We start from the raw sequence: 14,699 nt of genomic DNA, 5'->3' as shown, positions 1-14,699 counted from the left end.
TTATCTTACCTTTCCGCCATCACGGCCCTTGGCCCTGAGCTTGTTGACCTGGGTCTCAGCAATGTCAGCACGCTCCTCAGCCTCCTCCAGCTCATGCTGAACCTTCCTGCACTTTGACAGGTGAGTATTGGCCTGTTCCTCCTGTTGTATATGAAATTGAGTGCAATTAATACAGAAAAACAAAACAAGAGTCAATGTAAAGAAGCAAAAGTAGCAGATATTTTCCTGTATAGCAAAGGCAGAAAAATACTCACAGCTTCCTCAGCCTGCCTCTTGTAGGCCTTGACCTTCAGCTGCAGCTTGTCAACCAGATCCTGTAGTCTGGTGACATTCTTCTTGTCCTCCTCAGTCTAAAGAGAAAAAGTTTGTCAAGAAAGGTCCTCCCCTCTTATATTTTGCATGCAGCTCTAGAGAAAAAGAGAGCTTTCTTACCTGGTATGTGAGCTCCTTCACCCTCCTCTCGTATTTGCGGACTCCCTTGACAGCATCAACACCACGTCTCTGTTCAGCCTCAACCTCACCTTCCAGTTCACGAACCTTAACATGAAAAATATTTCCTTTCAGATACTGACCCCGGTTTTGTAATGATGAGTTAAACATATTCATTCAGAGTCATATTTTGTTACCTACCCTGGACTCCAGTTTCTGGAGCTGCTTCTTGCCACCCTTCATGGCCAGATTCTCAGCCTCATCTAGGCGGTGCTGCAGATCCTTGACAGTAACTTCCAGGTTCTTCTTCATCCTCTCCAGATGAGAACTGGTGTCCTGCTCCTTCTTCAGCTCCTCTGCCATCATGGCTGCCTATATGATGGAATAGTTTTTTTTTTATAATATAAGTAAAAGTACTTTTAAATATAATGCTCCGTTCCAGGAAAAAAAAACTTACATCAGTGATGGCTTTCTTGGCCTTGTCCTCAGCATTTCTTGCCTCCTGGACGATGTCATCAACTTCACCTTGGACCTGAAGGAAGTCAGCCTCAAGCTTCTTCTTGGTGTTCAGCAGACTTGTGTTCTAGTGTGGAGAAAGAAACAACCTCAGTTATAATTTAATGCTGGAATTATTTGTTTTATGTATCGGTTTAAACAATCTTTTTTAATCTATACCTGGGAATGCAGGAGGCCAACACGCTCACTGGCATCAACCAGCTCCTGCTCAGCCACTTTGCGGCCTCTCTCTGTCTGCTCCAGGGCAGCTCTCAGCTCCTCAATCTCAGCCAACATAAGGCCGTTCCTGCGCTCCACCATGGCAGCCTGCTCCTTCATGTCTTCCTGTCCTCTGACAGCATCATCAAGGTGCAGTTGAGCATCCTGGTTGACAGAGAAATGTGTGGTGTTTGCTATACTGCATTGGTTTAAGCGCTGTGATAACAAAACACTGAATATTTATACTACTGACCTTGAGCTGACCCTGGACGGTCCTCAGATGTTTCTGGGCCTCAGCAGCCTGGCGGTTAGCGTGGCTCAACTGAACTTCCATCTCATTGAGGTCTCCCTCCATCTTTTTCTTGATTCTCAGGGCATCATTCCTGCTCCTGACCTCAGAGTCCAGGGTGCTCTGCATGGAGTCAGTCACCCTCTGGCTATTCCTCTTAATCTGCTCCATCTCCTCATCCTTCTCTGCAAGCTTCCTGTCAACCTCACCCTTGACCTGGTTCAGCTCAAGCTGGACACGGAGAATCTTGGACTCCTCATGCTCTAGAGTTCCCTATTTTTATATATAAAAAAGAGTATAAAACATTGAATTTTACATGACCAATTGCATAATTTATGAAGATGTCCTATTGCAGTGGTTCCCAAACTTTTTACAGTCCCGTACCCCTTCAGACATTTAATCTCCAGCTGCGTACCCCCCCCCCCCCCCCCCCCCCCGTTGGGGAAAAAAAGTTTTCCTTTTCACCTTTTACTTTAATTCCGTTTTAATCCGTTTCGGCTCATTTTGTTCACCCAGAGGTAGATTGATGGCTTAAAATGAGTGAATAATATGTGCCACAAGTGACCCAAACCTTCTAAGGTGGTTGTTGTTTGCCAGCCATCAACAGAACAGAAGACTAAAAAACATTATTTGCAGGCGATTGGGAAGATGAGCGAATTCATTTGACAGGCTACGGAGGTCTGTGTTGGCGTGGCCGGAGCGGAGTTCAGCACAGACGTGACATTTTCTCAGTGGTTTTGTTTTCTAATTAATGCTTGTTCATCGTTGCGATGGTTGTTGTGTTTATAAGAAAGAAATACAGCCTTGCAGGACCAAATACAGGGGAATTTGGGCGATTTTGATGCACAAAATTACGTTTCCGTCTGAAAGTTGCAATTCTGTTTCAAACGGTACATTCTGCGAATTCTGTCCGTTTTCTGTTATCGCGGAAATTTTCTCCCGGCGTACCCCCTGAACCACTTCGCGTACCCCTGGGGGTACGCGTACCCCAGTTTGGGAACCGATGTCCTATTGAATCTCTCCACTCCATCCTGTTGGATTTTTGTATTTGTACCTCAGCCTCTTCCAGGGCAGTCTGGATCTCGACCTTCTCAGTCTCAACAGTCTTCTTGGCCTTCTCAAGCTCATGAATGCTCTTTCCAGTCTCACCAAGCTGCTCAGTCAGGTCAGAGATCTCCTCTGCAAAAATACATTTAGTCAATACAAAGTCAGCATTTACCAATGTACTATTGATTTTCAATCCAGGATAAAACACTTTGTGTTATAGCTTCTCTTAATAAGCTTTGATTTGAAAGTATTTTAAGGCCATCTTGACTGACGTTGGAGGTTCTTGTTCTCCCTCTTAAGAGTCTCCAGCTGGTCAAGGGCCTCCTCATAGGAGTTCTTCATCTTGAAAAGCTCAGTGCTGAGAGAGCGAGCCTCTTTCTGGGCACCCTCCAACTCTGCCTGACCCTCCTCATACTTCTGCTTCCATTCTGCCAAGACCTTTGAAAAGCAGGTTGTGTCTTGGGTCAATTTCACATACAAGACATTCCTACCAATACTCCATTTGTCCATATTAAATATTAAGAGATTTAGTTTGTCCTACAATACAAGAATTCCATATAGAGGTAAAACCTTGTCAAAGTTCCTCTGCTTCTTGTCAAGGTTGGCAGCCAGACCATTGGCTCTCTCCACATCCACCATGAGGTCCTCAACCTCACCCTGGAGTCTTTGCTTGGTTTTATCCAGAGAAGCACACTTGGAGTTGATAGCCTCAATTTGTTCCTCAGCCTCCTGTAGACGCTGGGCAAGCTTTTTCCTGATAATGCAATCGATTTAAGTTAGAGGACGTCGACAGGTTTTACTAGACAACATAACAACCCACATCCACATTCTATGTGTTTCTTTGCCTGTTTGGTACATACTTGGACTCCTCAAGCTCTTCAGTGCGCTGGATGGCATCAGTTTCATACTTGGTCCTCCACTGAGCAACCTCGCTGTTGGCCTTGGACATGCCACGCTGCAGCTCAGCCTTTGCCTCCTGCTCCTCCTCAAACTGCTCCCTCAGAAGGTCGCAGTCGTGGCGTGCAGACTGAACAGCGTGGGCCAGGGCATTCTTGGCCTGTTTGTGAACAATGAATGGTGTTCATTTAGGGCTTTACAGAATGTGGGTTATGTACTCCAATTTCTTCATGTCATTCACGGGTATCAGTACCTTGGCTTCCTCCTCATTTAGCCTCTTCAGCTCCTCAATTTGCTGAGTGAAAGCCTGTTTGCTTCTACTCAGCTGAGACACAAGAGCATCTTTCTCCTCAACCTGGCGGCCGAGTTCACCATTTTCAGTCTGAAGTCTTGCTCTCTGAGCACTGAGGTCGTTGACCTGGCGCGCACCCTCATCACTCTTGGACTTGATTTCACTGAGTTGGTCCTCAAGGGTACGGCACATCTTCTCAAGATTTCCCTGTTTGTGAAAGTAAAAGTAATAAGCAACACAAAAGTCAGAAATGTTTATGGCAATTATTACAATTTTACTTGACAACATTTAATACAAAATGTACAAGAATATGTACGTTTTGTATCATTGTTTGCAGTAAGATATTGTTTGTAGTTAGAGTCAGCTAGAGCATTAAGGTTTACATGTCACAAACCTTAGCTTTGGCGACTCCCTCCATGTTGCTGGAAAGATCATCAATCTCCATCTTGTATTCACTCTTCTCCTTCTCAAGCTTCTGCTTGACACGCTGGAGGTTGTCGATCTGCTCTCCCAGCTCGGCCACGCTATCAGCCTGCTTCTTACGGAGAGCTGCAGCAGTGGCTTCATGCTGCAGAGTGGACTCTTCAAGGTCACGACGCAGCTTCTGGAACTCAGCCTCACGCTTCTTGTTCATCTCAATTTGAGCAGCAGTGGCACCACCAGCCTCCTCAAGCCGCTCGCTGATCTCCTCAAGTTCCCTGGAGAGATCAGCTCTCTGCTTCTCAACCTTAGCACGAGCTGCACGCTCAGCCTCAATCTCTTCTTCCAGTTCTTCAATGCGGGCCTATTGGTTGTTAAAAAGAAATAAGTGATACTAAGAAAGAACAGGCAGATGATAGTAAACACTATTCAGTACTGAAGATGTGAAACAAACCTGAAGCTCCTTGATCTTTTTTTGGAGCTGAGCACCCAATGATTGTTCATCCTCAATCTTACTAAGGAGCTGGCTTGTTTCAAAGTCCTTCCTGTATGATTGTAAATTAAAATAGTTGTTAGCGGCTGCTCATACCAAAAAAGGACTAAAAAAGGAGAACATGTTTGCATGAATCATTAGTTGCTAATAGAATTCTACATTACTTCTTCAGCTTCTCATCAGACTGCTGCTTGTCATTCTCCAGATCCATGACATTCTCCTGGGACAGTTTCAGGTCACCCTCAAGCTTTCTCTTGGCTCTCTCAAGGTCCATGCGGAGCTTCTTTTCTTGCTCCAGGGAACCCTCAAGCTGCAGATACAAAGCATAAAGTAATTAAGTAGCACAATGATATATGTTTATTTCTTTACACTGACAGGCCCTTAACTCACATCATCCACTTGCTGTTCAAGCTTAGTCTTGGCTTTGGACAGAGTGTTGACTTTGTCTTCCTCTGCCTGGAGATCATCAAGAGTCTGCTGATGGGCCTCTTGGAGGGCTTTCTTCTCTTTTGTCAGTTTAGCAATGGACTCATCCTGAGAGGCCATCTCCTCTGTCAGGTTCTTGACCTACACATAGAATGTTTTATATCAATATCCAGTAAACCTCACAAAGACTTCTTGAAAATAAAACATTATTCTTTTTTTTTTTTAAAGAATATAAACCTTGTTCTCAGTGGCATGTTTCTCCTTCTCCACTTTGGCCAAGGTAAGCTCCAGATCATCAATGTCCTTCTTGAGCTCAGAGCACTCATCCTCCAGTTTCCTCTTCTTGGCAGTCAGCTCAGCATTCATTTCCTCTTCATCCTCCAGTCTCTCGGTTGTCTCCTTGAGTTTAGCCTCAAGCTGGATCTTACTCTTGATCAGACCCTCACACCTCTCCTCAGCATCATTGAGAGTCTCAGAGCTCTACAGTAAATACAAGATGAAAGGATGAAATCTGATTTGTTTTGATAACATAATTCTCAGACAGGTTAGTGATTTGAATATTGCAATGATGTGAAGAATTGTTACCCGTTGTACAGTTATACACTTACAGATGCCATTTGCAGATGCAGGTCATTCCTCTCTTGCACAATAGACACCATCTTCTCCTCAAGATCCTTCTTCCTGGCATCAACCTTTGCAAACATGTCTTTGAGTTTTGCATGTTCCTCCTTCAGGCTAACCAGCTCCTTCTCAGTTTCAGCACTCTGAAGCAGAGGCTTGATCTTGTAGTACACCTTCATCCATGGCCAGTGCTTCACATTAATGAATGAGCGGACATTTATCTGGATAGTGAAGATTGCATCTCTGCAAAAGAGGTTGATTTGTTGATTAAACCGTGTTGAAGCTTACTGAATAGATCAGAGGGATTCTGTCAAACACTGACAGTGATTAGTCCAGTCTTTTAAATACATCTGTGTTGATGGAAATTATCTCAGTTTTGTACGTTTGTACTTTAATTTATAAGAGATTGGCAATTTATTCAACACAACCTATTGTTTTATGGCAGATAATTTTGTTGAGCGTGATTCCACCAAATACATCACACATTACCTCCTTTCCATCATCGCGACAAACTCCCTCCTCATCAGGTATGCACGGCACAGAGCCTGAGTCATTGTGACCAGGGAAACCAGTTTCTCATCTCGCATCTCCTCAAGGGTACCAAGCAGACCAGCTTTGAAGAACACCTAAAAGAGAAGACAACAAAAAATGATGAGGTGTGTGATTGAAAGTAGAAATGGACACACTGTATATAATTCAATATGTATCCATAATAACAGATATTAGATAGAAACATTCTCCACCTTAGTGTGTCCAAACTTGTACTCATCGTGATTAACATCGATGGATCCCAAGAGCTTCTCAGCAGCCTTCTTGTTATCAATGAACTGACCCTCAGGAATAACACTGGCATTCAGTACTTTGTATCTGTTGTCAATAATAAGAAAAACATTATTTACCCCATATAATACATATATGAAGTGTGTATTATAAGTTATTGTTGTATATTGTTGTATGTTCACCTCTGCTTGAAGTCAGCATACATGATTCTGCTTGGGAAACCCTTTCTACAGATTCTGATACCCTCCAGTACACCATTACACCTGAGCTGGTGGATGACCAGGAAGTTCTGCATATAACCTGTGAAAATACAGAGATGTAAAATTTTCAAGTAAATACAAGGTGTTGAATAATGGACATGTCTTAATTTACTAAAAGCCCTTTACCTGGTTTCTTAATTTCATTTGGAATCAGACAACGCACAAAGTGAGGATGGGTGGCCCTCAGGTTGGTCATCAGTTTACCCAAGTTCTCCTGTTGAGGCAAGAATGTATAACATTTTAATCATACAGTTAATTGTGCTGGGACAATTATTGATTGATTGATCATTTTCTTCTTGATATTAAAACACATACCCTGAACTGTGAGGACACAGTCTGCATGGCGCCACCCTTCTTCTTACCACCCTTCTTAGCACCACCAGTCTCTGTTGACATACAAATAATGAATCGGATAATTGAGTTATATACATAGAATCTAATATAATTACTATTTGTGTATTAGCCTTTTGACTTGAACAGGTTATTACCCTCAACAGCAGCTGGGTACAGGACAGGCAAAAGTTTGACTGCTGACTTCTGGTACAGCTGCACAACAGTGTCGTTCAGTGGATCCTTGTTCTTGTCCAACCATCCAGTAACATTGTAGTCCACAGTGCCGGCATAGTGCGCCAGGGAGAAGTGAGCCTCAGCTTTGCCTTTGGCAGGCTTGGGCTTCGCAAAGGCTTGGTTCTTTCCAAGATGCTGGGCATACAGCTTGTCCTTGAAAGTGGTGTCAGAGGCCTTGGGGACAATGCACTCCTCTTCAAGGATGGCAAAGATACCCATGGGCTGTTGAAAAATAAGATTACTTAGTTATAAAAGTGGACATCATGAAACTATACAAATCTAACACTGAACTAGTTGGATTGATTGAAACTGACCCTTTCAATCAGCTCAATGCAGGCAGCCAAGTCCATGCCAAAGTCAATGAACGCCCAAACAATGCCCTCTTTCTTGTACTCCTCTTGCTCCAGGACAAACATGGTGTGGTTGAAGAACTGTTGCAGTTTTTCATTGGTGAAGTTGATACACAGCTGCTCCATGCTGTTGTACTGTGTTGGATACATATTCAAACATTATTTGAGAGTGGCACTCTTAAGTCACTAGAAACAAAAATGTTAGTGAAGAATCTTATAATTTTGTCCTCACATCGAAAATCTCAAATCCAGCAATGTCCAGCACACCAATGTAGAACTGACTTGACTGCTTGGTGTCCAGCATCTGGTTGATACGAATGACCATCCACAAGAACATCCTCTCATAGATAGACTTGGACAAGGCTGACACTGAGTTGTTGACCTAAAACAATATGTAAGAATTACTACTTACTTACTATGATGGGAAAAGGCAGGGTTTCCACTGTCATGGAAATCCTGGAAAAGTCATGGAGTTTTAAAATCCCATTTTCCAGGGCTAGGAAAGTCATGAAATTCAGTTAAGTCACTGAAAGTTCTGGAAAAGTCAAAAAATATTATTTTGTTGAATGTAGGTCTAATGAAATTAATTATGTTATTGTACTCTTCCATGGATAATGGTTTTGTTGTGCCTGATGCAGTCTCTAGTTGAATTTACATAGCCTATCTAGTCTAATAGAAAAGGTTGTTATTTACTTTTCTTTCAGAGTTTAGGCCCAATCTGTGCTGTAAAGTATATCATTCTGTTTATTTATTAACTTGTGAAGATTCAGGGAGATTTCATTAAAGGTCCTTGAAAAGTTTTGAAATGGTGTCAATGATAACGGGTGTGAACCCTGAGAAAGAAAATACCAGCAGTAAAATTTTTGTCAAACAATGTCAAAATCCTTGTGGTCTTTAGTCAACCTTGTAGTATGTGAGATACCTGTGGCACAGTCTGACCCTTGGTGACATACTCAGTTCCGACTTTCACCCTTGGGTAGCACAGAGCCTTCAGCAAATCAGCAGAGTTCAGGCCCAGGAGGTAAGCAATTTTGTCAGCATCTTAAAACAACAAAGCGTTTAAGTGAGTTATTTATATCAAAATTTTACCCAGGAAAGTCATTCTTAACTCAAATTGAGAGGCCACTAAAAAATATCTAATGAATGACATTGCAGATATATTTACAGGCTTCTGTTGTAGGTAATAAATATAATATATTAATAACTATAATCAGAGGAAAAGTACAACTTGAAGTTGATATACATGCTGATCTATCTTTTAATGAAATTACTTCAATAAATAAGACTACCTTGTAGTTATTACTAGAACTGACCCAAGTTCAGTAGAGTTTTTAAACCTACCCTCAGTGCCATCAGGCTCAGCCTGCTCCTCACGCTGCTTCTGCTTGAATTTCAAATTGCCATGATGGAGCACAGCACCAGTCAGTTTCCAAATGGTGACTTTCTCCTCTGCAGTGAAACCCAGGATGTCAATGGCTTCCTGCCATTACATGCATAAACGCAAATTAAGCGCATCATTATTGTTAATTATTAGTGTTTTTAAGAATGTCATTCTCATTGTATTCATTGTCCAGAAGAAAAACTCATGGATATCTCACATCTGTGGCGTCCAACTCTTCTTTATCATTAATGCTGGCCACAGTGATCTGACCCTGACTGCACATGGGAAAGTCATAGGGGTTGCTTGTGATGAGGCACATTTCTGTAAAGGGGGAAAAGAATTATTTGTTGTTGCAAATTAATAATTACATGTAATGTTTTTTGATTGTTGGTTGAAAGTAATAACCCTACCAATAATCTCAGGCTTGTGGTTGGTCATCATCTGGAAGAAGATGTGGTAGCCTCTCTCATCAGGAAGCTGGAATGTCACTCTAGACTTTTCCAGCAGGTCTATTTAGGTGGGGAAGAATATATTTTAACTTGAAAAAATTAAGGCAGCAATAATTTGAAATTTTTATATATACAGGATAATTATACTTACAAGTCTCAATATCAGCTTTAGCCAGTTTTCCAGTTGCGGCAAAGTGAATTCTGATGAATTTTCCCTGTTTTAGACAAAATGATATTCCTAAGTAATTTTATCTTTTTAATAACCACAGAACTGAGGCCAGAGTTTAAATAAGAAGTTGACTTACAAAACGGGAAGAGTTGTCATTCCTCACAGTCTTGGCATTACCATAAGCCTCCAACAGTGGGTTGGCAGCAATAATCTGGTCTTCAAGAGAGCCCTGCAAGTGGAAGAAACATTCAAGGAATATGTTGTTATGAAGAGAATGTTTGTGTTGCTTTATGATAATTAGCACATAAATGTGTAAGGGGTCTGACCTGCATCTTTCCAGGCACTGCCTCCTTTTTCTTGTCACCACCACTGACTGCAATTGTTGCAAAGTACTGGATGACACGTTTGGTGTTCACAGTCTTGCCAGCACCAGATTCTCCGCTAGATTAAACATAAGATATTGAAATTTTTCAGATAAGAATTGTGTGTGCCACAAGGTAACATAGAAGATAATGCAAAGTTTTAAGTCATGCATTGACACTTACGTAATCAGAACAGACTGGTTCTCCCTGTCTGTGGGACAAATGCAATTTTAGATACATTTTGAATTAGTTCATGAACAAATATGTAATTAAATCTTATTATTTAGTGGCTTTTAAAATGAATGCTTACCTTGGAGCATGAACTGATAAGCATTGTCAGAGACAGAGAAAATGTGGGGTGGGGCCTCCATACGCTTCTTGCCTCTGTAGGCCTCCACCACTTCTTGGTCATACACAGGGAGCCACTTGTAGGGGTTCACAGTGGCACAGAAAAGTCCAGAGTATGTCTAGAATGTGGAAATAAAGGGGATTGGTTTTACAGCTGTTTTATTTTTAACATAGTTTTTCATCTGTGAGAAAGCATAACGCTTACGTAGATCATCCATGCTGCGTAACGCTCTTTGAGGTTATACAGGACAGAGGCTTCATTGAGGTGGGTCATCATGGCCATGTCCTCAATCTTGTCAAACTTGGGAGGATTCATGGGGTGGACATCCTCCTCCTTAACGACTCTTTCCTAAAACAAATGGACAATATAAAGAGATAAAGGCAAGAAACATTCTGTTTAATGGAAATACTCAATCATTTTCTTAACTAAGAGCCTTGCTAACATACCTCCTTGGATTCAAGCAGTTCAACAGTGACTTTGCCATTATCTTTACTCTTGATTGTAGCCTTCAGGTACAACTCCTCCTTGTCAACTACATAGCAAGCCGACTTTGCATCAAAGGGCTTGGTTTGGGCCTCAAGCCTCTCCTTCTCAGGCTTACGGAGGTAGATGGCAGCCTTGCCATAAGTGGCCATGTCGCTGTCCCCCATGGTCGAGGTTTACTGTTGGAAGAAGAGGCATGAACATGTCATTTTGTAATAAGAAAGATTACAACCACGGACTGTAGGAAACATACTTCATCCTTGAAACGTAGCATATCTGAAAAAAGTAAACAAAACAACAACTGGATGTTTGTTTTTGTAGTGACTGTGTATGAGGCAGTCAAGAGCAACAGTACATATTTACATTTTATCTAATGTGGGAAACAGGTAATCATATTAAACCATGGGTATCTTGCTAAAACAGTCAATGTAGAAATTTGGTTCAAAATGCACCCTACAGGCGTGGGGCAGTGTAGTAAATAAATAAAAGTGTATTGGATTATTATTTAGTGGATTTAAAATGTTGTCTTTGTCTTTCATCATGATGTATGGAGTGCAGTCATGTAAATGAAAATGAGTGTTATTTGTCTGGATGAGATTATTTTGAGATCTGAAAGTAGGTGTCAAAAATGTTTAAACTGAGTGCATTGTCTCTTCTCTTACAATATTTTTTTTATTTAAAGTGATGTCTTCATAGAACCTCACTGAAGCCTGGTCAAAGGAGATATAACCTTTGCATTTGAATAAAAGTAGCTACAAATCCAGAAAAGGTGATAACTGCCCAGCCAAAGACTGTGTGTACAGCCCAGAATTTTGTATTCAAGGACCAAATCTGTAAAATATGCATACTTATGCAACCCCATTTGATTGAAAAAGGTTGTTTTGACTAAACTGGAAAGGGTATTCTGAACTATAAGTATATATTTTCTTTGGGAGCCGATTGGCTTGCTTGCTTTAAAAAAAAAAAAAAGATAATTTAAGTTGCTGAATTGATAGTCAAAAAAGCAGATAAACTTACTTGTTCTTCCCAGGACCAAGTGAAATGTCCAAAAACGTCAAATATTCTAAAATGATGGGAGTAAGAGGTCAGAAAATATATTATATAAAAATGCAAATAGTAAAAACTTAACAGGTTTCACTGCCAAGCCAATCTAGCTCTCCCATGTTTCAGAGAACATCAGAGTTTACCATGCAGCCACCCATGCTGTACAGATCCTCCCTGACAAGTCAAGCAGGTGACAACTTACTGTGCACTGGAACCCCCCAGTCTCTGTGAACCTCTCAGTTCTTCCAGGTCCTTATATTGTGACCATCTGCAAACTAAGCAGGATCCAAATAAGGAAGGATTGGAATGGTTTGGTATATTTAAATATCATGCCAAGCATGCCATCACACACACACATTGATGAACTAACAAGTTTACTAATACATGCTAAGAAATGTGCAGCACCCATACTTCCATTACGGGATGTGGTAATGATACCTAATCTGGTACATTTATGGTATTGACCTATTTATTAACAGTATTAAATACATTATATTCTTAACCTGTAATATTGATTATATTGGTGCATTGCTTCAAACATTTAGGCAAACTCTGATGTATATTGTAGCTGTTGATTAGCATTTGTGTCATTTTGTTACATTGGCCTCTCTTGTTAAACATGCAGCTCAAAGGCACTTTAAGCCTGTTCATGTAGTAGTTTTAATTTTGTATGTAATACTTTGTTGTTTTGATTTGGTAATCGAAAAAGACATAATCCATGTCGTTGGGCCTGCTAATTCTTTAATATAATAAAGGTTAAAGTAATACACAGTATGGAACTGTTAATGTTCCATATTCTTTTTGTACCACACACATATACGTTGCAAGTTGTTCAAGGCCTTTTTAGGCAGAGGCAGAGCTACTCGATTTCAGGATAACATTCCAAAGATGGAAAGAGTGTGATTTACTGCTGGTTTACTGTGACATGTGAGTTATAATTTCCTTCAAATCTTGTATACTTATCCACACTTTTGGGTTGTCGAAGAAACTAAACATATAGGCTATAGGCTCTTATATTGGAAAGGTAAAAATACTTTAAAAGTGGACTCAAGAACCAAACAAACAAACATAAACACTTGCAATTCACTCTCATGGACTCATGACAACTATTTATACTTCTGACCTTCACCAGGGAAAGCATTTCAGGCAGTTGGCTTTTTTATTGCTGTTTTTCCATAGTATATGCTTGTTGTGCTTCCATCTGAGCTGTTGATATATTTCAATAAATCACATCATGATGCTTAGAGTGTTGTTGCATTTGATTTACTCTGCAATGGTGAATGGCACCTGTTCAATGTGGTATGGAGAAAAGGGTATAGCCCATTGCTTTCACACTATTTATGTTATAGTGAAAGATTTTTGGTCAACATTGCAACAGATTAGGTTGATATTTATGCATGCACGTTCAGAGCAATTACTGCACACCCTAAACCGTTATTATGAGATGTGTTGTTTAAAAGTAATACTGACAGTTGCCGTTGTAGTGAGATTCCTGTGAAGTACATTGTATCACCTCTCTGCATTATACACCATATAGTTGGTCTGGTGTGCAAAAGATGCTCAGACTGTAACACACTGGAAGTGGCAGAAGCCTAATGTATTTAAAAAAATAAGATTAAAAGTATCAGGTACAATGTAGCCTACCAGTTTAATAAAAAAAATCGAAATAAATACTTCATACTTCAATTCAATTCAATTCAATTGTATTTATATAGCGCCATAACAATACAATTGTCTCTAGGCGCTTTACAGAGCCCAGAGCCTGAAACCCCCTTAGTGCAAGCACAATGGCAACACGGGCAAGAAAAAACTCCCTGTTAGTCAGGAAGGAACCTTAAGCAGAACCACGGCACATAAGGGGGAACCCATCTGCTTGGGGTCGGCCGGGTGGAGATAGGAAGGGGGGATGGGGGGAGGGTTGTGTGGCAGAAGGGGAAGGGAAACAACAGGTGTTGTACATAGCCTGCATTTGGTAGATGTACATAATATATATACAGACATCCGGTGGTAAATACATAATACAGACAAGACCAGTTTAGTGGGTATACACTGTGCTCGTAGGGTTACTGTTACAGGGGTAAGGGGAGTAGGAACAGAGAAATGTCGATTGTTGGCAATAATATATATTGTATATAAATGCTAGCATAGGGTATGAGGTAGAGTAAGTGTACGGCAGTGCGGTGGCGGTGGGTGCAATTGGCTGAGGGTTTCTACAGGTAGACCGGGTGGAGAGACTACAGCAGTGTCCCATAGCGAAGATAGTCTAGATTAGGAGAGAAAGAAAAAGAACAGAGTGAGTGGGTTATTATAGGCATTAGCAATGTGATAAGAAAGGAGAGGGAGAGGGAGAGGGAGAGGGAGAGGGAGAGAGAGAGGGGGAGAGAGAGAGAGAGAGAGAGGCTGCCTGGCTGGGTGTATGGCTGCCCATCCCTGATTGGATTTGTTTGTTTATATTTGGACTGTCTTACCGTGTACCGAACCCGTTCAGTAAAGCTTGTTATTCTACACCTCTGTCTCCGAGTCGAGCATTTGAATCCTCCGTTTCCACGTACATTACAGTACGAACTGGCCATAAAGATGGATTCAGCCGACTCCGATTCCGTGCGCGCTGCCTTGCAGGCGCAGGGTAGAAGACTTCATCAGACTGAGGAACAGTTTAACGCGCTTCGTCTCGAGATGCAAGGGATGTCGGATCGCCAGGAGAATGTTCACAGTCAGGTTGGTCTACTGACTAATAAGTTCCAACAGCTCATGGATCGCCTGGATACCGTCATCGCTCCGAGTGCCGTTCTAGAGCCTGCTCCAGCTGCAGCTGCAGCTTCAGTTTTATTACCCACTGCTCCGTCTGCTATTCCTCCACGTCTCTCCCGTCCCGAG

The 14,699-nt window shown here is 41.4% G+C and overlaps 1 protein-coding gene across 1 annotated transcript; it reads right to left on the bottom strand.

Moving 5' to 3' along the window:
• On the bottom strand, positions 1-10,960 carry LOC105896779 (myosin heavy chain, fast skeletal muscle-like). Its single transcript, XM_031578361.1, has 37 exons — positions 10,738-10,960; positions 10,500-10,636; positions 10,257-10,413; positions 10,130-10,157; positions 9,911-10,025; positions 9,721-9,813; positions 9,567-9,630; positions 9,377-9,475; positions 9,184-9,287; positions 8,927-9,065; positions 8,508-8,626; positions 7,818-7,967; positions 7,550-7,720; positions 7,157-7,457; positions 6,984-7,054; positions 6,795-6,882; positions 6,591-6,708; positions 6,372-6,495; positions 6,118-6,254; positions 5,616-5,871; positions 5,245-5,487; positions 4,972-5,148; positions 4,746-4,891; positions 4,543-4,633; positions 4,063-4,452; positions 3,630-3,875; positions 3,340-3,536; positions 3,050-3,233; positions 2,752-2,917; positions 2,487-2,611; positions 1,397-1,705; positions 1,105-1,308; positions 887-1,012; positions 631-801; positions 433-537; positions 255-350; positions 1-141 (listed from the first exon to the last, which is right to left on the bottom strand). The coding sequence occupies exons 1-37, from the start codon at positions 10,943-10,945 to the stop codon at positions 1-3; spliced, it is 5,796 nt and encodes a 1,931-aa protein (XP_031434221.1). The 5' UTR covers positions 10,946-10,960.
• Between the last annotated feature and the right edge of the window lie 3,739 nt (positions 10,961-14,699).

The sequence above is a fragment of the Clupea harengus genome, chromosome 12 (genome assembly GCF_900700415.2).
Source record: "Clupea harengus chromosome 12, Ch_v2.0.2, whole genome shotgun sequence".
In the NCBI taxonomy this organism is placed as follows: Eukaryota; Metazoa; Chordata; class Actinopteri; order Clupeiformes; family Clupeidae; genus Clupea; species Clupea harengus.
Note: the sequence above shows the minus strand (reverse complement) of the source record. Positions and strands in the feature narration are given on the sequence as shown.

What these genes read in the sequence shown, in the direction of transcription:
- LOC105896779 (XM_031578361.1), bottom strand. Translation starts at nt 10,945, where the DNA reads ATGGGGGACAGCGACATGGCCACTTATGGCAAGGCTGCCATCTACCTC. An exon ending in TAAAGCTGATATTGAGACTT is followed by an intron (nt 9,476 to 9,566) that starts GTAAGTATAATT and finishes CCACCTAAATAG; the next exon opens with ACCTGCTGGAAAAGTCTAGA. An exon ending in TTGGCCTCCTGCATTCCCAG is followed by an intron (nt 1,013 to 1,104) that starts GTATAGATTAAA and finishes TCTCCACACTAG; the next exon opens with AACACAAGTCTGCTGAACAC.